The 24614-nt window shown below is 34.0% G+C and overlaps 3 protein-coding genes across 10 annotated transcripts; 2 read left to right on the plus strand and 1 right to left on the minus strand.

Moving 5' to 3' along the window:
- Positions 1–340: 340 nt before the first annotated feature.
- Positions 341–7751, minus strand: LOC107428323 (ATP-dependent DNA helicase Q-like 5). 8 transcript variants are annotated; one of them, XR_003057467.3, is made up of 21 exons: positions 6380–7751; positions 6246–6299; positions 5962–6074; positions 5604–5816; positions 5407–5485; positions 5003–5056; positions 4844–4918; positions 4651–4704; positions 4289–4333; positions 4108–4202; positions 3894–4023; positions 3551–3649; positions 3186–3241; positions 2991–3093; positions 2392–2520; positions 1820–1989; positions 1621–1645; positions 1421–1536; positions 1174–1296; positions 937–1055; positions 341–651 (listed from the first exon to the last, which is right to left on the minus strand). XR_003057467.3 is itself a non-coding variant. In XM_048462372.2 (20 exons), the coding sequence occupies exons 1-19, from the start codon at positions 7589–7591 to the stop codon at positions 1209–1211; spliced, it is 2910 nt and encodes a 969-aa protein (XP_048318329.2). In that variant the 5' UTR covers positions 7592–7751; the 3' UTR covers positions 341–1055; positions 1174–1208. The 8 variants fall into 8 exon arrangements, 3 of the variants coding, with proteins under 3 accessions (XP_048318329.2, XP_048318332.2, XP_024933861.3); XR_003057466.3 differs by having other exon boundaries at positions 341–807; XR_003057465.3 differs by having other exon boundaries at positions 1165–1296; positions 6380–7750.
- A 5756-nt stretch (positions 7752–13507) lies between these two features.
- On the plus strand, positions 13508–20283 carry LOC107428366 (uncharacterized). Its single transcript, XM_016038892.4, has 7 exons — positions 13508–13951; positions 14238–14799; positions 14937–15045; positions 15611–15731; positions 15854–16606; positions 17354–19307; positions 19494–20283. The coding sequence occupies exons 2-7, from the start codon at positions 14604–14606 to the stop codon at positions 19928–19930; spliced, it is 3570 nt and encodes a 1189-aa protein (XP_015894378.3). The 5' UTR covers positions 13508–13951; positions 14238–14603; the 3' UTR covers positions 19931–20283.
- Positions 20284–20654: 371 nt separating this feature from the next.
- LOC107428345 (uncharacterized) lies at positions 20655–24421 on the plus strand. Its single transcript, XM_016038866.4, has 8 exons — positions 20655–21048; positions 21155–21195; positions 21301–21430; positions 21882–22030; positions 22519–22626; positions 22729–22848; positions 23383–23556; positions 24058–24421. Exons 1-8 carry the CDS (start codon positions 20934–20936, stop codon positions 24157–24159), a joined length of 939 nt encoding a protein of 312 aa, XP_015894352.1. The 5' UTR covers positions 20655–20933; the 3' UTR covers positions 24160–24421.
- Positions 24422–24614: the final 193 nt, after the last annotated feature.

Genomic DNA, 24614 nt, shown 5'->3' on the forward strand with positions numbered 1-24614 from the left:
AATAATGATTCAAAATCCAAAACCATATTTCCATACGTGACCAACTTGCTTTTTATTTTCTTAAAGAGGCGAATTACTAGCTGGATAATATATTATAAACTTTTTATATTGGTTTTAGAAACATAACATTTTGTGTTCAAAACTATAAATGGACAAACATAATTTATTACGCAGAATTTTTATCTATAGTTTTCTTATCTTTCATTAGGAGTTTCCAACAAGAAATCATTTACAATTTAAATGTACTATAATTTCCCCTCTCTTTTTTTATTTTTTTATTTTTTTTAATACTACCATTAATCAAAATAGCACACCAAATAAAACTGCAAGACATACCACGTTGCTAAAACAGTAAAACATAATTATTACTTTAGATTATTGCAATAATTATTGTCATTATTATATTGGCATTATTACAGAATCTACTGAGACATAAACAGCCTATTGATCTCAGCCAATGACTTAAAGGCCGAGCACTTGAATACAATCTATCCTATCCTATATCAATTTCAACTCTTCTTTACGGGATACAACCATAGAGATGCAACACTCTCAAATATAGTTAGTGGCTGCATAGAAAACCAAAAAAGCTTCCATTGTCAAGCTGGAGCTTTTTCTTACTGTTTCTACAGATTTAAGGCTCTCTCTTCCCTGTCAAAAAACAATGGCAAAAGCAGCAGATAAATTTTTTACTTCACTGTCTGATGTCCAGAAATTTTTTTATTTGATCCCTCTGCTCGAAACAATCTGTGATCATATATTAAGATTCATTTACTCTTTTTCATAGTCCAACATATGGATCATCTTCTGCCAAATTAAAATCAATTAGTATGCTAGAGGCTAGTTTTTTGGTGATGAGGCTAGAGGCTGGTTGGGTGAAGCATAACTGAAACCCATATAGGGAAAGAAAGATAGGGGAAGGGTGGGGAAGCACACCTGAATTACTGTTTTTCTTGTTTTGGTCATCCACCTGCATTGCTATGATGAGTGAAACCATAGATATATGTCATTTGCAGGTCAAATTGTTTAGTCGATGTTCCTCCTATGTTGTTTATCTGTCCAAAACGCAAAGTACACAGAACATCTAAATTTCATTTCTCAGGGAAAAAAAATTGATAAGTACTATTAAGTACTCAATAGATGACAACTTCAATCATTTATCACCTTCATTACCCTTCTGATATAGCATGATGCATGATTCTTAACAGCTAGACTGCGTCCTTCCTGACAAAATTAATTAGCTCTGCTTTTGCTGCTTCCATTACGACCAGGAAATCTAATTGAGTATACCTTCCCCTGCAATGCAAAATTAGAATATTAGCTCAGGTTCATCCTTGGTGAAGCACTTGATTCAGCACTGCATGCCATTAATTGAAAACGAAGTAATATCCGAGTTTAAACATAATTTTGTTAAACATACCAAAAGTGGGTTTTAGACCAAACAGTAGAAGGATAAGCTGGGCTTCCAATGCCATGCATTATCCTAGCAACAGCTCGGGGAGTGAATTTAGCCTGTGAATTACCCTGCAGGAAGACCTTGAAAACCAACAAAAGGCCAGTTAAAATGTAATCATGAGGCGTCTTACTTAAGAATTCGAGCACATTTCTGTAAATTCTTACTTTTATATCTGCTCGCAAGAATGGGCTGCACGTAATAATGATAATATTATTAGTATGTGTCAACAAAACATCTCCACGTTGAGAGAGAAGAAGAAAAAGGGAAAATATTCTTGTCATATACTGGGTCACTAGGATAACTAAGCTTCAAAGGTAAGTGTTATCTACCATTATGATAGTCATGGATAAGAACAGAACCAACCTGCTCTGACCCATCTTAGTTGTGACATCACAGTTATCTTCGTCATTAAAATAATCCAAAATTTTTCTTTGCAAACATGATGTGTGCTGGACGCCACTGCAACCACTTGCCTTCTTACACTCATTCACAGCAAATATAGCAGCATTAAACATTGTATCCAGCTTCCGTACCTAATTGCAAGCAGAGCATTAATCATTTGAACATGCAGGCACAGGCACAAACACACAGCATATAAACCTGCAAGAAGCCACTAAACTGGTTTTGACAGAAAAGCATATCTGATTACATGTCTATATGTATGAGTAGGCCAACTGTGGCATCAATCTGAAGTCATAAATGATTGACCTAAGGGACATGCTAAACTGATTACCTAATTCCTAAAGGATCTTCACTTGAAGCATATACCCCAAAAATAAAAAAAAAAATAAAAAAAAAGGTTAAAAAAGAGCACTCAAATGTGTATATTGCCTATGGTATAACGCTGTAATGGGTACTCCATTCCACACCTTCCTTGCTGTATACATTTGCATGCATATTGACACAGAAACAAATTGAACATAAATAGTGAGTACCTTACAACTTTCAATATCTGTTAACCATTTTGTAAGATGTGCTGATAGAGAACATAAATTCGCAGGGACTTCCACAATTGTATAGCAAAAGGCTTGGTCCTTCAGCTCATATGTTACTTCTCCCTTCAACTAAAATAGGACAACAATAGACATTATTTTGTAAATGCAAAGGAAGAAAAAGATGACACTTTAAAATTTTCCACCAACATGAGAAAATAAAATACAATGCAACTTTTAGGGTAGCTCGTTAACAGCCATATGCATATCAAACATTATAAGAGAAATAAAAACTGAAACAGTTCTGTATTAGTATTCAAGATACAGAGGCCAGATGATGCGAGAGCAAACCTAACCAAGCAAAAGACAATAAAAAGAAAACTTAGCATATCATACTGATAATTAAGCAAAAGATAATAAAAAGAAAACTTAGCATATCATACTTATAACCTTCCAACTACAAGTGATATTAGGAACAAGATGAACAAGAACATTACTACTACCACCTGTAAAAACTATTAACCAGTTTTTTCCAACTTTCTTTGTTCTTAACATCAGAAATTAAAAGTCAAAAATATGAGTTGCTTTTTGAGCATCCAAACCTTTAGACTCAATAACTGATTTGATAGGTCAGTGGTTGTAAATCCGATGCTATTTGCCGCAGTCGGTATGTCAAACACATATTGCCCTTCCTTAATTTCACATCTGAAAATCAACAAGCATAATTTGATGACCAAGATGTTTTTTGACATAATGTACTCAATTGCTGTGAATTTAAAATTATTAATAATACTCACTTCTTCAGAATTGCTGCAATAACAACATCCTGTTCAGCAAGCAAAGCTGGGGGAGTCTGCACATGTGGAAGTACCACATTTACTAAATATTAAGAGATAATACGTATATATAACAACATTATGAAGTAAGATAAGAAAACATTAACATATGAAACTGGCTTGTCTTAACAACTAATCTAAGAAAAGATGCACTCCAAGAAACTACCATTAGATGATCAAATATTTCCCTCAAAATGGACAAACATTTTACACAAATCATGTCCTATATGCATGTTTAAATTCTGTTTGGTGCCGTGGAAGCACCTCCTAGTAAGCTTAAAGAATTCTCAGGTGAAAATAAATGTGAAAACATATATACTACCCACCTTATGAAAACTTAAAGTGCAAGTTACATTTAATTGTGGGAGTAAACGCAAATATTGCACTTCACCCAATTCCAAGTATGTCAGTAGTGTGAGCACCACCTGCAAAAGGCAAAAGTTTGTAATAGAGTGACTTATGGCATACAAAGTAAGATAAAGGGAATTTGATAAGAAGTGTTTCATTATTATTCAATCTTATGAGCCAAAAGTATGTGCTGCAAAGTGGATTTCTGGGTGCACATGTGTTACTGCTTATATAGTAGTTTACAAGGGGATAGAGTTGGACCCACAACATTTATAACTAAAAAGCTTAGGAAATAGAACAGCATAAGTAGCAAGGAAGGACCTCATCTTTCATATCAAAGTTGCGAGAAGCAGAATCTTTGACTAATGAACATATTTTCCCACGCAAAGTTTTGTCATTGGTGAAAACTTGACAAAGGAATTTGTTGACTGTATAGTTATCTACTCCATCACTGACAAAATAATAATGTCAATCAATTATCTTGCTACAAAAGCCAAATATAAAAAGGTAATACCAAAAATCCTTATCTCACTACCTGAACATAAGACTGCGGAGCTTGAAATATGTATCACTATCCAATAAAAGATGGCAATAGGACAACCTCCCATCTCGTCCAGCTCGTCCAATCTCCTAAGAACAGTATCATTCTTTAGTTTAGAAAGTTCTAAGAAGCAACATGATATCAAAGAGCCAATAGTCAAAAAGAAAATGGCAACCTGAACATACTCCTCCAAGCTTTCTGGCAAACTGTAATGAACAACCTGAAATTTATGAGATTAGGGAAACGGTAATTAATTCTAATTTCCAGCTATGGTGCAAGAAAGAATGCATGCACATTGACCAGTTTTTAATTCTTCGAAAACATTTCTTTTTGTTGCTTGAGTTTTCATATAAGCTTGGAGCACAAAAAATACTTAACATTGGGCTATCCTGTATATGCGTTAAAAGCTTCATTGTACTACTGGCATGCTATCAAAATGGATTACTTCAACATGTAAGCTAGATATTGCCTTTTAACATAACATTTCATGAGAATATATCAAACAAAACACAATGATATAAGTACAATATGTCTTACAGCTCCAACATCGCTCTTGTCAAGCCCCATCCCAAATGCCACAGTTGCAACAACCTTCCATCAAAGCATGAGTCATTGATAAAGGAATTGAATGGTGTGTCCACCACTAATGTGAAAAGACCAATATACAGGAAAATGAAACATAATTTTAATATCAACTCATTGTAAGTACAGACTACAGATACATTCTCACCACTCGAATCTTGTTATCACAAAACAACTCCTGTGTCCGACTACGATCTTTTGCAGGGATACCACTGTGGTAACTCTAAGTAGATGTCAAGGTAATATAGTTAGGTTTTATATTTTGCAACAAGAGTTCTGTACATGTGTATAAGGAAACAAAACTAACCTTCGCAGAAACATTGTTGTCACGTAGGTATTTGCTTATTGTATCAGTTTCAAACTGCAAAGTAAAAATGAAATAATTAATTGCCACTCTAACGAATATTGTAAGATATAGGTATAGCCATCTAATCTGACAAGTAAAAAAGGAAAAAAGGTAGCATCTTGGGTGATAACAACTACCCAACCACCATTAGTTCAAGAGTATTCTGTTCATGCCAGCAGTATATAGGTACAGAGTACTGATCAGAGATTGGAAACCAGAATACAAGAAAGAGAAATATTTAAACAGAACTATATGCACTAAAAAAATTGACAGCATAGATTATCGCCAAAGAATATCCAATTACAGTGTTAACAGAAGCATTTTAACAAAACACAATAGAATACATAAACTAACGTTAGCTATACCTGAAATTTGCAGTATATAATGATGCTTTGGACTTCCTTAAGTGGAGAAGACTTTATCAGCACCAGCAGATCTTTCATTCTAGTTTATTCAAGATGTGCAATGGATGAAGGGGTAAATTTAACAGGTTTAGTTAACCATTCAAAAGAGCACAAAAAATTGAGTGAAAACCAGGCAGGAAAAAGGCATCTAAACTTGCCTATTTCTACTCAATGATACTGACAATTGAAAATTGTTCCTTAACTGGGCCTTCTGAATAAGATTAGTCGAAGGAATCTCTAGAGCAGACATAACAGCATGCAACGTTGTGGTTGTGGCAGTAGCTGTCATTGCAAGAATGCAGTCAGCATTGAGCTTTGCTTTAAGCAACGATGCTCTGAGCCTCATGTATGATGGCCGAAAATTGTGAGACCTAAAAAAGGTTCAAAATCTGGATAAGTTGAGCCAACGAAAATAGGTGCATTATCAAAAAGTTCAGCCCAAAGGGCACTAAGCAGAGCATGAATGGGATGTGTCAAAAAGACAAAAAGCAGCTGTAAATTGTAATCACCACTCACCATTCCGATATACAGTGAGCTTCATCAACCACAACAAGCGATATAACTACAGTAGCAGAAAATATTGACAAAAATTCCACATTCAAAAATCTTTCTGGTGATACAAAAAGTACCTGAAATATCAATATGAAACATTTCAAATGGAAAAGAACACTACACATTAAAAATCATCAGAGATTATACAAAATCTATATCCAGAGAAACAATCTTAACATGAAATGACAAAGATAGGGCCAGTTAACGCAAAGGTAAAACTGCATCCACAAAATTATTGCCATACTAACCTTTATGGTTCCTTCTTGAAGTCGCCTAACTGTCTCAGAAACTTCTTCGGGTTTCTGAGAAATGAAACCAATCACATCATTACCACATAAACTAAAGGCCTTTTTTTGACAATTAGAAAGAAAGCAAGAGTTACCTGAGTGCTACAGATAAGACCACCATGAATCATTGGAGGAAGCTGTTTAAGCTGATCAATCATTAATGCAACTAATGGGCTAACAACCAAAGTTATTCCAGGTAAAACCAAAGCAGGCAACTGATAGCAAAGCGATTTTCCGGCGCCTGTTGGCAAAACAAGCATCGAAGACTTCCCAGAAAGCACCATCTTGATTGCCTCTAATTGGCCTTCTCGAAACGAAGAGTACCCATGAGTCAGCCTCAACAACTTGACCAAATTCTCATCCGAAGCCTCGTTTCTCACTGCCAAAACCGCCTCTTCGACCAGCTCACTGTTAATTTTCGTTCTTTGGGTCTCTTTGTTTTGATTCTGCTGTGGTATCGAGTCTGGAGCCAAACCTCCTTCTTCACAAACACTCTCAGTCTCATTTCCTCCACGTTCTGTTTTCAACTTCTTCTTACTCCTGTAATATTTGCGACCACCCGATGAATTCCTATTCCCTCTTCTATTCTTGTTCATGAATTTGCGTTTATTGCGGTTCAAGTTCAGCTTAACAAAGTTGCCTTCGCCGCCTCCGCATTTTCGCAGTTTCACCGGCGGCATTGGCACGTTTCCACCGATCAAATTGGAATGCTTCTTTCCGGCTTTCGCCGATTTGGCAGAGCTTACTGCTACTTCATCTTTGAGCTCTGCCGGTAACCAATCTTCCACCAAGCAATCAGACCCACCACCAGTCTCGACATCCGGCCGTGGAATTAGCGCCGGAGAAGGAGATGATGGGTCTGGGTAGGCTTCTACGCAATCAAAATCGATACTTGCTCGTCGAATTCTCGAGAACGACGAGGACTTCGAGAAGTAACCGGCGGGAAGGGTCTCTAGCGAATCGGAGGCAGAAACCGCGATGTTCTGAATGGACGGCCAGCGGTGGATTTTGAAAGGTAGAGTGGAAGCAGGTGGGGGAAATGGAAATGGGTCGGACGGTGGTGGGTCGGGTCGGGTGGCCTTCGAAACGGTTGCATTGGATTGGGGAGAGTGGTTTTTGGGTTTTGGAATGGAATTAGAGCGAGAGGATGGAGGTTTGCTCAGAATTCTGGATTTGCTGGATAGAAAAGCAGAACGTGGATGAGACTGAGACTTCTCTGGAGGCGGTGGTGGTGGCGATGAGGGTTTGAGGTCTCTTGGGGGAGTGGCGGAGATATGAGAACCGTCGGAATCTGAATCGGACTCCATTGAAAACCGCTTTGAAAAAAGAGAGGGAAACTGAGAATTTCTACACACTGTCGATGAATCCGATTTTGTTCTGTGACATTTTTATTTTCCCGCCACATAATTTTTTATTTTTTCGTTGTTTCACTTCTATACCTTTTTCTTTCTAATTGATAAATCGGATTGGGCCAACTGGGCGGTTCAAATCACAGGGAGTTTTTTTTATTTTTCTTTTTTTCTATTCTGGGGAGGTTCTACTCGCACGACCCTTTTTGCTCTCTACACTACATTTTAAGTAAAGTTTCAAAAATGTCCCTATCAATTTTGGAAAAAATTTTATGGTACTGGTTACTGTTCTTTTATGATATGTTTGGATAGTCGAAAAGTTAATGAAAATCTAATTTTTTTAAAAAAATAATTATTTTTTTATTTTGATATTTATTATGAAAATAAAAAATATTGATTTAGCGAATTAGATTTTCATTAATATAAAAAAATATATGAAAATGTTGTTTGTGTTATTTCAAACAATTTCAGATAAAATAATTTTAAATTTTTTTTAAATATATACTTACTCTTAATTTATTATATAATATTAAATTAATTACTTACAAATCATAATTTTTCTATTACTCATCAAATATATTAGAAAATAAATTAATTTTCAATAAACTAAATCTCATGAAATTAAATTTTGGTAATCAATTTATTTTTTCACTTTAACATTCCAACCGAAGTTTTAAGATTTAATAGGATCTGTGTGAATAATAATAAAATATTCAGATAGTCAGAATTGAACAATACCTCCAACAAAATTGGAAAATTGGATTCATAATTTTTTTTTTTAATTGCTGAAACAAAAATTTTATGCTGTCAAATGTAATTGTTATTATCCATAAACCCTATTAATAATTTTAAATCTAAATATATTTTATTTGATTGGGGTTGCTTAATCAACCAAAGAAAATTTAATGAAAAATGTTTCAAAGGAAAACCCATGGAAAGACTACCGGCAGTATGCCGGAAGAGCACCACCTTCCAAAAGAAAATCCATAGAAATCGAAGAAGACAACATGGTATTGCCTTTGTAAATATAGAATAAACGAAAAAATGGGTACAAAATGGCCATTTTTAAAATTTTTGTAAAAAATCTTTTATAAAGAGCAAAAAGAATAACCCTGCAAGTAGAAGAATTCACAGGAAATAAATAAATTTAAAAGAAAAAAAAAGAACAATGATTATTTCTTGTGAAATCCATTATAGTTGTACATCACTAGTTAAAGCTACTGAGGAAATTTAGGTGTACCCACAATTTTTTTTTTTTTTTTTCCTCAATCCATTTTCATAGACCATTTAGTAAGACTCACAAAAACTGTAATTTGTGGAAGCCTTTCTCACCTAACCATGTCTTTGATCCCTAACTTGATATCTCTCTCACATATTTTCGTTCTGTGTATTTTGTTTGCCTTTGATTTGGTTCATTTATTTGAAAAAGTATTATATGTAACCATTACAATATATATTATTTATATTATTTTTAATTATTATGTACAATCTAAATTTAATATTTTATAATAACATAAAATATTACCTGATCATAGATTAAAACATGGATATCTTGTTTTGTCCCCATTTGCCACATAATTTCGTAAGTAATAAATTGTACCAATTATTACAGGGGATATTGGTTTGCTGAACCTTCTAACTATACACGTTTCACACTTCAAATTTTAAGAGAATGATTCAAGATTTCTCATATGAAAAAAAAAAAAATATATATATATATATATATATTGAAATAAAAAATGATAAAAAAAATTATTATATTTTTAATAAATTAATAAAGCATTAAAATATATGCAATTGCAATTAAAATAAAAAACTTTACATATAATAAAATATCAAAAAAATAAAGATCAATAAAAAAAAGTATTAAGAAAATATTTTTTAAATAGTACAAATTTTATAAAATACAAATACATATTAAAAAATATTAAACATACCTTTTCTCAAAAATAATAATTACAAATATAACAAATAAATGCAATACATAAAAAATATATTTTATAAAAATAATTTTTCAAAAAAATAAAATTTTTAGAAATACTTGATCACTTTTTTTTTTTAAGAATCATTATATTGTGTAAAGATTTTTATTTATATTTTTTGAAAATTACATTTACATATTTTTTTAGTACTTAATTGACTAATCTATTAAAAAAAATTAATTACCTTTAGTAAAAGAAATCTTTTTTTTTTTTCATAATTTTTTTATTTTTGTCTATGTTCATATTGCACTTTGGTCCTAATTTTTCACTCCATGTGCGATTCATGTGATAAATTTATTAAAAATATAATAGAGAAATATAAAAAGACTAACGATGTATACAACCAAAAATGAAATTAAAAAAACAACCATCGTGCTTAAAAATAAGTTCACGGGTATATTGCAAACCATATAGAGTTTAGAGGGATATTACCAAAATATGTATATCTATATATAAATTATAGTTTAGAGGGAGTTGAAGTTAGCATCACTTGTTATAACATCAAACTCAACAAAGAACCAAAAAAAGAAAAACAATATATATATATTTTTTTGTTAATTCCAATTATCATTTAGTAGTATCTAAATATTAAAAATTATAAATAAATGAAGCACAAAAAATATTGAAAAAGTTAACAAACTTGATTTGATTAGCTGGACTTATCACAAAATATTTTTTGGATGGACAGAACTTATAGGCTGTACATTATTTTTTTCAATATATAAAATTTTCACCAGCAAACATAGTTTTTTTTTTTTTAAATAAAATATAGTGTTTGATTTCTAAACATTCTAATATTATCGTACGGGGCATCCCTCCTAGGATTTTACTAATATAACAACTCTTTTTTTTTTTGGTTGACACCTTTATTATTGACATATATAATAATCTAGGTAGGCTTCAAGTAAAAAATAAAAAAATAAAAAATAAAAAATAAAAAATGAAAATAAAAATAAAAATAAAAATTAGGTAGGCTATGACCGTAGAAGGAATGAATTTAGGAGGGTATAATCAGAGTGCATTTAATTAGTACTTTGTTTTCCTAAATAAAATTGTTAGCAATTTTATTATTTATTTTATTTTATTTTTCATCCTGTATATAGTAGTACCATGTATATCAAATGAGAGTCTATGAGCGATACGAAGAATAATATGCTAGGTGGCATTGACATATATATCATGTTTCATGTACTAATATAATAACAATTAATATTATCGTACTCATATAATATTTTAAAATCAACGTAATTCATTAAATATAAGCTTTCATGAAAATAGGTTTTTTTTGATAAAATTCAACGAATCCATAAAAACATTCCCATGAAAAATTTTACATGCTGTCCTGTTCGTCAAATTTATTTTTTAATTTTTTTAACTTTTTCAATACTCCGGCCAAAATATAAATATAAATATATTATTGATAACGTACGTCTTGTCAATTTTAATAAATTAATGAAAAAATAAAGTGTTTCTGTTTAAAGTTGAAGAAAATGTCAAAAAAATACCACGGGTTGAAGTATGTTTTATGATTTGCATTGGGAATTGAAGCTTTAAAAGTTTGCAATTCCGTTGAAAATTTTGTAAATTTTTGGTTTTGGATTAAAAACATAATTAAAAATATGTCAACGCTGTCAAATGCCAAAACTAAAAGGAGAAAATGAAAAGGTAAAAATAAATGTCAACGCTTTTATTTATTATTTATTTTTTATTCAATTTTAAGAATGAGAACTAGACAGAGCCTTCAACTACAATGAGGCTGGGCGAGAGAATATAAATATAATCAGAAATTTTTATGAATAAGATGAGAATAGATGCTTCCAATTGATGGGTTTCCATCTCCTACCACCGTTTAAAAATGATGCTTAACATCAACCACCACCTAATATAACATTGTTCAACTCTTGTTTTTTTAATTATTTTTATTTTTATTTAATTAATTAAAGAAACAGAGTCTCAATCCATTGTGACATTCCTTCTGGTACGATTAAAATTACACCCATTCATAAAAAAATTTGTATTATTACACTAATATAAAAGTCCGCGTCATTGATTGTGATTCTATTTTTTTTTATTTAATTATTATAGTTTTTATAATAGTTAACCAACTTGCACTATTTACATATATGCCCATTTAATTTTCATAAAATTGCATATTATTCCATCCAATTTATTTACATGTATTCAGAAGAAAAGATAATTAAATAATGCTTTTGCTATTAGACAATTTCATGCTGTTAAGATAAAATTAAAAAATTTAAAATATTCTAAAAAATATTTTTTTTGTAAAAATTAGAAACATGTATTTTTTTTTTTTTTTGGGGCTAAGAAATTATAAAACATGTATATGGTTGTATTTTTTTTTTTTTTGGGTTAAAATGTATATGGTTGTAGTTATGGAGCAAGAATAATACTAAATAGGGCAAAATAGTTGGGAACTATAACATATAATATTTGCATAGACAATAATGGTTGGAGATTTTGTTTGAAAGGCTAATATTGGATATATAGGGGAAAAAAGGAAGAGATATGATTACAATGAAAGCTTCTAAGTTATCTCAATCACCTACCAATTAAAAGGACATAATTCTGCATCTTTTTTTTTTTTTTTTTTCCTAGTAGTGTTTAGAGTTAATGATAACCAAGTTGTCATGTTGACTTTCTTTTTTATTTTCATGTCCCACACTTTTTGTCTTCTTGCATCTTGATTCATACACATAATTTGTTCCACTTTATGTACTTTATCTTTATCTTTTATTTATTATTATTATTTTTTTTAACTTCATTGAGTTCACCAACTCATGTTTCATCTGATCACCTCATTTATTTTATTACTTTTTTATATTTTTACATATAAAGGTATATATGGTGAACATGCAATATATTTTTTAACAATAAATATAGAAATTTAAATTTAAAATCATTATTTGATAAATTGATATTTGTGTTATTGTTTTTTTTCATTTCCGTTAATTCACCTACTCATGTTTCATCACACCCTCATTTATTTTATTGCTTTTTCCGTTGATTTTCTTTTTTAATATCATAAATGTTGAGATTCGAATTTGGTATCCTTAGTAATAAATATGTGGTTTTATTATTGGACTTTCTCCACATACAATATAAATTTATTTTATTTTATATTTTAAAAAAACGATAATAATTTTAAATACATTACAATTGCCACTGAAAATATCCATATGAGTTGGTATTGTTTTTAATTTTCATGCTCATTTTTGTCGCAACAAACTGCAAGAGCTTTAAAATGCAAATTCTATCTATTAATAACAATGGACTAAAATATACTAGCTTTAATAAACTGGTCAGGAGTTTTCAGTTATTTATTTCGACCTTGCCTTATTATTATTTTTTTTTGGGGTGATGCTTGATTTATGTAGCTTTCACTTATAGTTATTGCATTCGTATAAGTACATTTTTTGAAGCACGACAGAAATTAAATGAAGTACTGCATTAAAAATTGACACATTGATTGGACAATGAATAAAATAATTTACTGAATTATCTTGTTAAAATAATATTTTTTCCCCTTTAAATTCAGATATGAGATGGTATGGAATAATTCCATAAAAATGTAGTAAATTTTTTAAGCCAAAAAAGAAAAAGAAAAAAAGACAAAGTAAGTGTAGTAAATTTGAAGTTAAGATTGTTCCGTTAAATTTGAATATAATTGATTAAGGGGGAAAATAAAAGGAAAGAAAAAAAAAGAAAAAAAAGAAGAGAATTAAGCGAGGTTAAAATAGTAGATTGAATATAGAAAGTACAATCAAAGAGTGAGTGGCTAAAGTTAAAAGTGGCATTATTGTAAAAAATAAGGAAAAAACAAAAAGTGTAATTAAAATAATAAAAGAAAAAGGGACAAAAATATGGCAGACAAAAGAGGAAAAAATAAAACGGAAAATTGAGGAAAAAGAAAAAAAGAAAAAAAGAAAAAAAAGAAAAATAAAACGAAAATGAAACTTGCTGCGGAGGAAAGAAGCAAATCCAGAACGACAGCAAAAGCCAGTTAACGCTCTCTCACAAATTTTGCACGCACACACTCTCTCTCTAACGAGTAGCTTGAAAATTTTCTCGTAGGAGAGAGAAAGAAGAAAATGCTGGAAAATTTAGGGCTATTTGTCACCGATCCATCTCTTTGGTAGTAGTTCATCGATCCGTACACCCAGACAAGGCAATAAATGCTTTAGATCCGACTGTTTGATACAACATTCGTCGGGTTGTAGTTGGCATTTGAAGACTGTTAAGCTTATCTTCAAGTTTGGGATCTAACTGGCCGCTCAGCTTGCTTCCTAAACTGAGTTTAGAAGCCAATTTTGACTTGGTAAGTTGGAACACCCGCGACTAACCTTTTAGTTTTTTTTTTTTTTTTTACGAGAATGGTAGAATTTCTCTTCCGTAATTGAACTTCGAAAATGGAGTGGTCAGCGGAACTTCAATTTGCGTCTGAATTAGGGTTTGTTTAATTGCTACTTTCACAATGTTTTTTTTTTTTTTTTTGATATATCATATATTTAGCAGAGGGAATCTAGGGTTTTATGATTGTTTGAATTTAATTTTGGTTGGTGTTTAATTATTGTTATTATTATTATTTTTTTAAAAATTATTAGATTGGGTGTGGACGGCGGGCTTCTGCATTTCGAGTGGTGCGGTTGCTTCGGTTACTTTTGCTAATTTCTGCCATTATGTATTCCATTTACAAAGATTTGGTGTTGGGTTGACTTGGACGTACCATCTTTGGTTCTTATGGGTATTGGGTCGCTCGCAAATGGAAATTAATTAAGTTTACAAAATTATTCTCGAAAACAGAAGGATTAAATTTGTTTATTTTATTTATTATTTATTTATTTTTTGGGGGTTGAAAGTGATTGGGACTTAAAATTATTTCATTGGATATACATGATGCGTTATTCTGTCGAGTATTCGGGTTGTTCAATTGAGGTGGGGATTGTGAGACTGTAGCTTTGGTGGCTGAGATGCCTCCTTCACCCGCATTGGGGTGCTCTCCGGGGAGAGGGCCGAAAGCCAGCAATCACAAGCGAGGTCACAGCTTTGAAGGTGGATTACTATTCAGAGAGAAAGATGATGATCTCGCTCTGTTCAACGAAATGCAAAACCGGGAAAGAGAGAATTTCTTGCTTCAGTCCTCAGATGATCTTGACGACTCATTTTGTAACATCCTACGCTGAGCTCCTGCTTTTTTATTTTTATTTTTTGTTTCTGCATGGCTTAGATATTTTTGAATGTCTTTTTGGGTTTCATCTGGCTTACAGGGTTATGTTTTCTCTTTTTATTTTTTGAAATTTCAGCTACGAAATTGAGGCACTTTTCAGATTTTAAGCTTGGAATATCCATTCCTGTACGTGGCGAGAGCAGTGACCTGCTTAATGCAGATGGGGAAAAAAATGACTATGATTGGTCCGTCCGTTTTTGTGTTTTTCTTATTCTAGTATGCTAATCCTTTTTGTTGTTGATTTTTTGATTTTATAAAACTATTTTCAATTCTTCTCATCTTAAAGGGTTAGATATAATAATATGCACTTAGGAATTTGCCAGTTGTCCGTGTTTCATGAATTCAAACAGATTGCTAGATTGTAATGGAGATTTCTTGCAACCAAGCCATAATTCTACTCTTATGAAACAGACAAAGTGTACAATTAGCTCTTGAGAAATTGGAAACGCTAATCTAATGAGCAACTAAGGACAAGGCTTCTGTGTTCTATCTGCATATAAACCATGCAACTTATCTGTCAGATAATTAAAGCATCTTGTCATAAAACTGGAAATTCTACTTTCTGCAATTTGTCAATTTCTCAACTGAGCCCAAAGTGAATGGTTATTTTATTTATTTATTTTTTGAGGAATATATCCGTTTTATCTCTTTCAGGATGCTCAAGTCAGTGTCCTTGCTGCTTTGTTTTGTTTTCATATGATTGGTTATTATGTCATTTGGTATTGATATCTGCTGTTATTGATTTGATAGGTTATTAACGCCTCCCGACACTCCTCTTTTTCCTTCATTGGACGATGAGGAACCGTCAGTTAGCACTGCCCGAAGGGGCAGACCTCGTAGTCAACCCATTTCTATATCAAGATCATCCACGGTAGGTGTTAGATTACTTTTATAGAATATAATTGTGTCGATAACATTCTTTGAAAGGTTTACTACAAAGCATATATTTAATGCTATTCTCAATTTGTTTTACGTTACGGCTGTATTTTGCAGATGGAGAAGAGCTACCGCAGCAGTAGGGGTAGTGCAAGTCCAAATCGTTTAAGCCCATCTCCTCGTTCTGGAAATAGTATGCTCCAGTCGAGAGGAAGACCATCATCAGCTCGTAATTCCAGCCCAACTCCGAGTTTACGGCATGCTACTCCATCACCAAGGCCATCTACTCCTCCAAGTAAACCATCAACACCTGCTCCAAGGTCTTCTACCCCTACTCCTCGGAGAATGAGCGTTGAATCCAGTACCTCTGCAGCCTCTCCTGGGATAAGGGGAACTTCCCCTGTAAAGACAAGTCGTGGAAACTCTGCTTCACCAAAAATAAGAGCATGGCAAACCAATATTCCAGGATTCTCCTCTGATGCACCTCCCAACCTGCGTACGTCTCTTGCTGATCGACCGGCTACATATGTAAGGGGTTCCTCGCCAGCATCTAGAAATGGAAGGGATTCTTCCTCCAAATTCAGGAGGCAATCTATATCTCCAACTGCTTCTAGAAGTGTCAGCTCATCTCATAGTCATGATCGAGATCGTTTTAGCACCCACAGCAAAGGTTCTATAGCATCTTCTGGTGATGATGATGTGGACTCACTACAATCCATGCCCGTGGGCAGTTTAGATCGGTCAACTACAAAGAGAGTTGCTGCTTCTTTTTCAAATAACAGATCCCCGGCCATTGCCAAAAAATCAACTAGAGTAATGTCCCCCTCGTCTGCTCCAAAAAGATCATTTGATCTTGCCCTTCGACAAATGGTATTCTATCATTTTGTTCATTGAATTATGTTCTCTGTATCACTTCCTTCCTCTTTTCTGTCAGTTTTAAATATTTATTCTCATAATTTCTGATGCTTTTTACTATAAGCTATTGGACTGCTGTTATGGTTTAATTGCAGAATCAAGAAGTAATGAGAGTTGTTTTTTTTACTTAGAATAATTCTAGATTCTGGTTGTCTTCTGTGCAAGATTTGGAGTACATGCTTTTACAGTGATCTTCATGACGTTGTGCAATGCATTTGCATATGGACTTGCATAATATTACTTTAGTTCATATGGATTTGTTAACCAAGTTCATTAATGTTGGGTTCATGGTTTGAGATGCTTTATTATGTTGATGCCATGATTGGAGTTATATATTGAAATGGGCTTGTGTTTGTTGAGATTGGGTGAGGGTACAAAGGTGTGGGTTTGAAACTTGGTGGTTGAGGACAACTCATTATTAAGTGTTGCAGACTTAAAATGCTGCATTACATGATCCAAGTGTATGTGTGTCCATGTTTTAATGAGTTGCAATGTTATTTTTCTCGACTAGTAAACTTTATTGTATCACCCAGGGCTGTTATTTTGATAGAAACTATTTCTAAAGGGCTTATGCAATACATGGAATACTGGAAAACTGAACTTGTAGGTCATTTTAAAATGTGTTTAGACTCATTATGATGTTTCTATGCTTACCTTGTAGTTAATGTCTCATGGGCTTAATGTTTTACAATGTCTGTACAGGATCAACGGAAAAGTCCTCAGAATATGTTTAGGCCGCTATTATCAAGTGTCCCCAGTACCACATTTTATGCTGGAAAAGGAAGTTCTGCACATCGTTCCCTGATTTCTAGAAACTCATCCGTCACAACTAGCAGCAATGCAAGTTCTGATCAAGGTACAAGTGCTGCACATGATACTGAAGGAAGTGATCATAACCAGGATGATATGGCTAGTGAATGTGAGAAATTACCATACTCTGATATTCATGAGGAGGTATTTGCTTTTGATAAGATTGATGTGATGAATGAAGCTACTGGGCATGAAATTCATGATGAAACACTCAATATTCATCATGGTAACTTTGATAGAGACCCTAAGATTGAATGTAGTCCTGCTGATGGTGGAGATTCCTTTCTCCATGGAATTGATGTGGAAGTCAGTCCCACATCTGAAGCTTCTCATGTTAGGGATGAGTTCCCTGAAGTTGATAGTCTTGAAGACATGGCAGTTTGTTCTAGATGTGGTTGCAAGTACCATCACAGTAATTCAGAGGAAAGGGACATTAAGCTTTGTCCAGCATGCAATAGAAAGGAAAAAATTTTGTGTGTCACCGCTTTGGAGACAGCTACAGTTGCTGACACCTTGCCTGTGTTGTCCATGAGCATTTCAGAAGAAAAGCCTCTTGATGATTTGAAATATGTTAAGGCTGTTCCTGAATTGCCACAGGATATTGATGGAGGTGAACCTAAGAGTTCCCCAGATGAAGAGAATGTTGAGGAACAGAAAACTTCTGAAAGTGAGCAAAACCATATTCATTTGCAAGAAAATTCTATTGCAAGGTCAATGGTGGAAGGAGGTGATGACAGGCATGCTAGCCACTCAGAGATGGGTCAACTAGCTCTTGGTCATTGTCTTCCTGAGACTGACTCTGGGGATCAGAAATTGCATCACTTTAATGGCTATCCTAACTCGAAGGTTGACATTTCAGAAGGTGCAGGCATTTCTTTACTACTCAGGAGGACAAGCAGTATCAAGGGGCCTGTTGTTCAAGGCAGAAGTTTTACAGCCACTTCCATTCCTTATGATGATCTGTCATATGCTAGAGATAGTGCAAAAAGTATGAGAAGCTCCATTGGCCATGGCAGTTTCTCTGCATCATCCTCTGTTGACTTCAGTTCAGCCAGATCAACGGAGAGCCGGGTGCAACGGCAGTCAAGTGGCAGGAAATTAGACATGGAAAACCACAGATATGACATGAACACAAGATCTCAGAGTACCGGTTCATCTTTTTCTGGAATTTCAAACCTTGCTTCCCATGCAATGGGTCTTTCAACGAGCACACATGAAGATAATTTTAAGGTTTCAGTTGGTAAGATGGAAAGTGATGTTGCACAGGAAACACCCATAACGCCTCAAGAACATTTGCTAGCTTTAGAATGTAGAGAAGCGGATGCCACTAGTACATCTTTTACTAGGAAAGCTGATGTTGAGGAAGATGATTATGAACATGGAGACAGCAGTAGAACGGGTGATGCATCTACTGCTGAACCGAGTCATGCAATTGGTAGTCAGTTAGATGACTACTCTGTATCATCAGTTCAAAATTATGAAGACTCTGCTTCACATGAAAATAGCCTAGACTTGCCCGACCGTGCAAGTAGTATCGCAGAGGTTGAAGCATCCATCAGAAGTCCTGAGTCTTCTTTCAAGGAGGAACATAACATTCTCAATGTTAGGGTTGATGGAGTGGACAATGAAGAGGTTGCTACTCACAGCTCGTTGATTACGGTATCAGAAATAGAAATCAAACATTATCCCCAAAGTAACCCTTGTTCACCAAGTGATAATGTCTCCCTCACATCAAAAAGCTCCATGGATGAATTTCTGGAGCGTTCAGTTTGTACCCTTTCTGATAGGGATATGATAGCTTCTGTTCCAGAGTTCAACACCACTGATCATTCACATGGCATACTAGGTATGATGCCTCTTCTAGGATATTTATTATGCTGTTTTAATTTTAATTTTTTTTTCTCGAAGCTTATCAGATTCCTCCATCCTCCGGCATTTCAATTTTTGAATATATATTCATGTGCTAAACTTAGTTTTGAGATGGAATTAAGAATTCATATGACTGACAAATACATTACTGTACATTTATTAGAACAAGAATCTACAGTGGTGGTAGACTGTCAAAGCGGAAGTAAGACGAAAAGCTTAACACTTGAAGAGGCAACAGACACAATACTTTTCTGCAGCTCCATTGTCCATGATCTGGCCTTTCAGGCTGCAACCATAGCAATGGAAAAGGAAAATTCAGCCCCATTAGAAGATTCCCGGCCAACAGTTACAATACTGGGGAAATCCAATAATTCTGAAAAGAAGGATCTACGCAGTAGAACAGCTGGCAAACGCTCAACAAAATCCCAAAAGGCCAGGCAATGGCAGGTGGAGATGGATGCAAAATCAATTTCCGGTAAGACTGAGAACGACGAGAATTCTACTACTGAACCTTTAAAACGCATGGTGGAGCCTCCTAACAAGGTGGATACGATGAAGCCTCCAAAGCTGGAATCGAAGTGTAACTGCACAATAATGTGAAATGCATATCTGCTGCACAAATGATGCTTGAGTGCTTTGTATTTTTCAGAGTTTTATGTTTGAGGGGCTGTTTGGATAATTCCCGATTGTTTTGGTTGGTTCCAATTTATTTGTAAGAAGAAATGCCACGCTTGTTTTTGGTGACGTAATTGTAAAGTTTTTCCTTGTCACTAGGCTCATATTATTTAGTTGGAAAAAGGCATTTGGAGGTTTGTGTTTGCTCTCCAGTTGCCGCATTCTTGTTAGTTGATTCCAATTTGGTTCAATTCCTTTCGTTAGAGATAAAAAGTGTGAATGGAAACCCACTCATTCGTAATTGTTATGATTGTGAAGAATATTCCTTTATTTGTTCATATAGTCTTTATATGGGGGTAACCCAATAATCATTTTGAGTGTTATATTTCACTGGCCTTGAAATTGAATTTTCCAAATTTAAACAAAATACAAAATGAAACAAGACATATTATGGTTTGCCCTTGGTGTAATTTGGTCTTCTTTATTGGCTCGTATGGGTTAAGGAAAGTGGACAAAAAGGGGTTTTTGCATAAGCGTTTTTATTGGCTAAAAATACTATTTAGAGAACACATTAAGCTTGTTTAAGCTTCCCAAACGAGGCCTTGGGCTTTGATGCCTACTGTGGCCTACGCAAACCCAAACCAGACCAAAACCCAATGAGTTTGGATAGTTTTGAATCTGGTTGTCTAAAATTAACTCAACCATACCCAAAAAAAAAAAAAAAAAAAAAAAAAAAAAAAAAACTCGAACTCAGTTAACTCGAAGTGCCGCCGTCTGCCTCCATCAGACTAGTACCCCTTTGCTCGATTATTCCCGCCGTCTAACTCTCCGGCATCTGGGCTTAGCTTTTCTCCGATACCGGAATTTTTGGGTAGCCAAATTTCTGCAATTGCTTTTCAAAGAAATCGGTTAGGAATCTCTTCTCCTTCTTCTCTCAACGGTTGATGACCACCTAGGCAAATTATTCTCATCGGAAGAGTAGACTTCTATGGCTCTTTCAACTTCCAGAAGACTATTGCGCTCTTTTGGCTCGTTATCTTCCTTTGCCCGCTGCTCCATTAATTCCCCAACTCTAACCTGCCCATTGTTTGATGCTTTTCATGGTAAATATTTTCTTACTTTTTAATTTTTTTTTCTGCTTTTTAGTTTTTTTTCTTTTTTCTTTTAAGTTGTTTATTTCTTAAATATATTTCCATGACCATTTTCCAGGGGATAGCTTAAAGTCTGCAGACCCTTGGGCCATTTTCAAGGTACTTTTTTTGAGCAAAACCCATAGTATTATTTAGTGGGCATTTTATTATTATTATTATTTGAGTTGCTGATATTTTTTGTTATTAAATTGATTTTCAATATAGGGTGCTGGGTCATGTTTCTATTATCAAAGAAAGCTTTCAACTTCTATCCTAACTCCTGGATCAAGTGAAGGTGCATTTCCTTCTGATTTATTGTCCACGAAGCCTTTGGTGGCACCAGAAAGAACTATAGGTATTATATATACTTATGATAAATGAGACATTTTATTACATGCTTGAATCCCAATTACCTGCATTGCTTATTTGTTCCAATGAATTCTGCAATGCAATCACCAGTTTGCCCAATAGAGATCAATATATGGTTTAGCTTTAATAACTGTGGATTCTTCAATATGGTAATTAGGCAACCCATAGGAGTCGGTATAATCATACCATAATGCTTTCTTTTCTCAAGTCTTGTAGTGTTTATTACGTCGACATTTTTCTCAATCTATTCTATAATGTGGATGAAAGCGATACATTGAGTTGGAATTTAATGTACATTTTTTTTTTTCTCTTTCATTTTCTCATATTTTATATATTTCAATAGATGAATAGATTATATGTTGGATCACCATGTTTAGATCATTAAATGACCCTCTATATATCACTGTGTTTGTTAAATTGATTCCCTCTTGATTTAGGACTTTGTCAGGACCTGGTCATTCCAGTGACAAATTTTCATAATGAAGACAAAGGCTTCATGGTTTTGGCTGGTGATGTATTTGATGTACCTATTAGGAAGGACATTATTCATCGTGTAGTCCTATGGCAGCTCGCGAAACGCCAACAGGTACTGCATAACCATTACATTGATGCCTGAAGCATGTAGTGACAGATATTGGAGGTCTTAGTACTACATTATATATGTCGTAATATTTATATAACTGAGTCATTTACCAGTGCATGCCATAGCCATTTGAACTTTTAACCTGCTAATTCTTCTACTATTTTAAACTGTCCTGGTTTCTTTCTTTTGTGGGGCCTTTTTATTTTTTGAAAGGGAGGGTGAGGGTGTTCTATGCAGTTTTGGCATGTCACCTTCACATTGATGGACCTGTTACTTGTTCCTACTTTTCTTTTATGTGTGTTATATCTTGCATGAGAGTTTATGTCCATCTAATATACTACTGAATTGGCATCTCTATGTAACATATGCAATTTATAGGTAAGGTGTTGTGGAATATGCAATTTATAGGTGAACAATTTATAGGTGAAGTGTTGTGGATTACATTGTTCATGAGTGTGTAATAGAGCTTATGCTAATTGATATGTTTACAGGGAACACATTCGACTAAAACTATTAGTGAGGTTAGTGGAACTGGAAGAAAGCCATGGAGACAGAAGGGTACTGGTCGTGCACGGCATGGAACTTTACGTGGCCCTCAGGTATTCAATTATCTTTTGGTTTATTTATTTATCTATTTTTTATTGTTACAATCTCAACAAGATGCTTTTGGATGGACCATGATGGACTCAAATGGCTAACAGTTTAGGGGAGGTGCTATAATGCATGGTCCTAAGCCCCGAAGTCATGCTTTTAAGTTGAATAAGAAGGTTCGACGGCTAGGGCTGAAGATTGCTCTGACAGCTCGTGCAGCTGAGGGAAAGGCCAGTTTTCCTCTCTCTCTCTCTCTCTCTGCATCTCTCTCTCTCTCTCTCTCTCACACACACACACACACACACAAAAAAAAAAAAAAAATGGAAATAAGAAAAAAAATAAGAAAAGGACTTTTTGTTTCTGGAAAGTACTGATTTTGCATTCTGGATTATGAAAATGTTCTTGTTGTAAGCTAAATATGAGCTAGGTGATTTCTTTGGGATATTGGAGTGAGGAGAAATGATGCTTGCTTATTTTGTTTTCTGTTTCTTTAGTTCACTTGTAATACTTCTGGGTGTCTGTTCTAGTGTTGTTCCTTAATAATATGGTCTTTATAAGTAGGGAGTGGTATTCTGGGATTGAAGTGGGTTTCTGGTCAGTGTGGAGCTTTAATTACTCTAGGGGTCCTTCGAAGAAGTGAGAAACATAAGTGCACAGCCTATAGTTAGATATGTTTAGTGAGGTTCAATTGTGATTTGAGTATTGAGAGATTGATTTATATGCTGTGTAAAAAGGCTAACAAGTGAAATTGTACAAAATCACAGCTTCTGGTTTATGAGGACTTAGAGTTACCCACACACAAGACCAAGAATATTGTGAACCACATCAAGGAAATGGAGAATACCAAGAAAGTTCTGCTGGTCGATGGTGGTCCCATAAGTGAAAAGCTGAGGTTGGCGACACAAAATTTACATTATGCGAATATACTGCCCTCAATTGTAAGTTGCACTTCTGATCCCTTAAGTGTAGGCTGGAGTTGCAACCTCTATCCAGTTCATACGCTTTGTGTGAATGCATCACGTTCATTTCTTGTTTCCAATGGATCAGGGATAGGAAACACTCTATGATAATATATTGTTTAAATTCCAAATGAAATTTGCTCTTGAATTTAACAAATGAAAGCAGCTTTTAATGAATTATTCAGAATAGTTCTTTTATTGTTGGTCCCCAGACTGTTGTTTTTGATTAGTAAGTTGACTCTCCTGTCCAAAAGTATCGATGAAACTATTTGTTTCCATTGTTAAGTAGCAGCATTTACCCTTCTAGTAACATTGATTTTCTTTTCGACGTGAAATCATTTCCACTTGCAACTTCTTTATTGGGTTCACATATTCCAATATGTTCACCATAAGTTTTCTTGCATCCATGATTTTGAAGTTTTCCAATTGTCTACAATGGGAGGCTGTGTTTTTTTATACCTGTTTTTACATGTCTTGCAGGGTTTGAATGTCTACAGCATTCTGCTGCATGATACACTAGTGATGTCCCGTGATGCAGTGAATAGAATCGTTGAGCGAATGCACACTCCAATTAACCGTTAATGTCTCTAATCCTCCATCAAGAAGAAGAAAATGAAATTAGCCACACATTATTTTATTTTTCTTTCGTTTAACTTTGTACCATGAACTAGGAATTTTGGAGTTAAATTTTCGTTTGAGTTTCACATGAATGCGGTCTGTTCTTTCTTGATAATGGCTTTATCCCATTAATTGTATTGTCGTGCTATTTATAGTAATGGCATGTGGAATGTCGTCCACCCAACAAAAGGAAGCATCTGAATAAAATTTTAGCTATTTTTCATTAGTTTATCTTCTTCTTTTATTATTATTATTTTTTTACTACTTTTTCTTTTTCTATTTTTTAACCGAATGTATTGTATAATTTCGTAAAGCTTTTAACATTGTTCAAATCTGTCATGTAGATGCAAAACTTCTTTCACCATATGGTTCTTTTTGGTAATCAATAATAAAAAAAAAGAAGTCACTATGATTTTGGG

Source organism: Ziziphus jujuba, chromosome 12 (genome assembly GCF_031755915.1).
Source record: "Ziziphus jujuba cultivar Dongzao chromosome 12, ASM3175591v1".
Classification (NCBI taxonomy): domain Eukaryota; kingdom Viridiplantae; phylum Streptophyta; class Magnoliopsida; order Rosales; family Rhamnaceae; genus Ziziphus; species Ziziphus jujuba.

Bases quoted from the DNA above. Each gene is read 5' to 3' on its own strand.
- LOC107428366 (XM_016038892.4), top strand. From the start codon at position 14,604: ATGCCTCCTTCACCCGCATTGGGGTGCTCTCCGGGGAGAGGGCCGAAA. The intron at 15,732-15,853 runs GTAGGTGTTAGA...TGTATTTTGCAG, and splicing joins CTATATCAAGATCATCCACG to ATGGAGAAGAGCTACCGCAG. The intron at 19,308-19,493 runs GTATGATGCCTC...TACATTTATTAG, and splicing joins TCATTCACATGGCATACTAG to AACAAGAATCTACAGTGGTG.
- LOC107428323 (XM_048462372.2), bottom strand. From the start codon at position 7,591: ATGGAGTCCGATTCAGATTCCGACGGTTCTCATATCTCCGCCACTCCC. The intron at 6,075-6,245 runs GTTAGTATGGCA...TTGATATTTCAG, and splicing joins TTCAAGAAGGAACCATAAAG to GTACTTTTTGTATCACCAGA. The intron at 3,242-3,550 runs GTGGGTAGTATA...CCACATGTGCAG, and splicing joins GCACTTTAAGTTTTCATAAG to ACTCCCCCAGCTTTGCTTGC.
- LOC107428345 (XM_016038866.4), top strand. From the start codon at position 20,934: ATGGCTCTTTCAACTTCCAGAAGACTATTGCGCTCTTTTGGCTCGTTA. The intron at 21,196-21,300 runs GTACTTTTTTTG...TTTTCAATATAG, and splicing joins ACCCTTGGGCCATTTTCAAG to GGTGCTGGGTCATGTTTCTA. The intron at 23,557-24,057 runs GTAAGTTGCACT...CATGTCTTGCAG, and splicing joins CGAATATACTGCCCTCAATT to GGTTTGAATGTCTACAGCAT.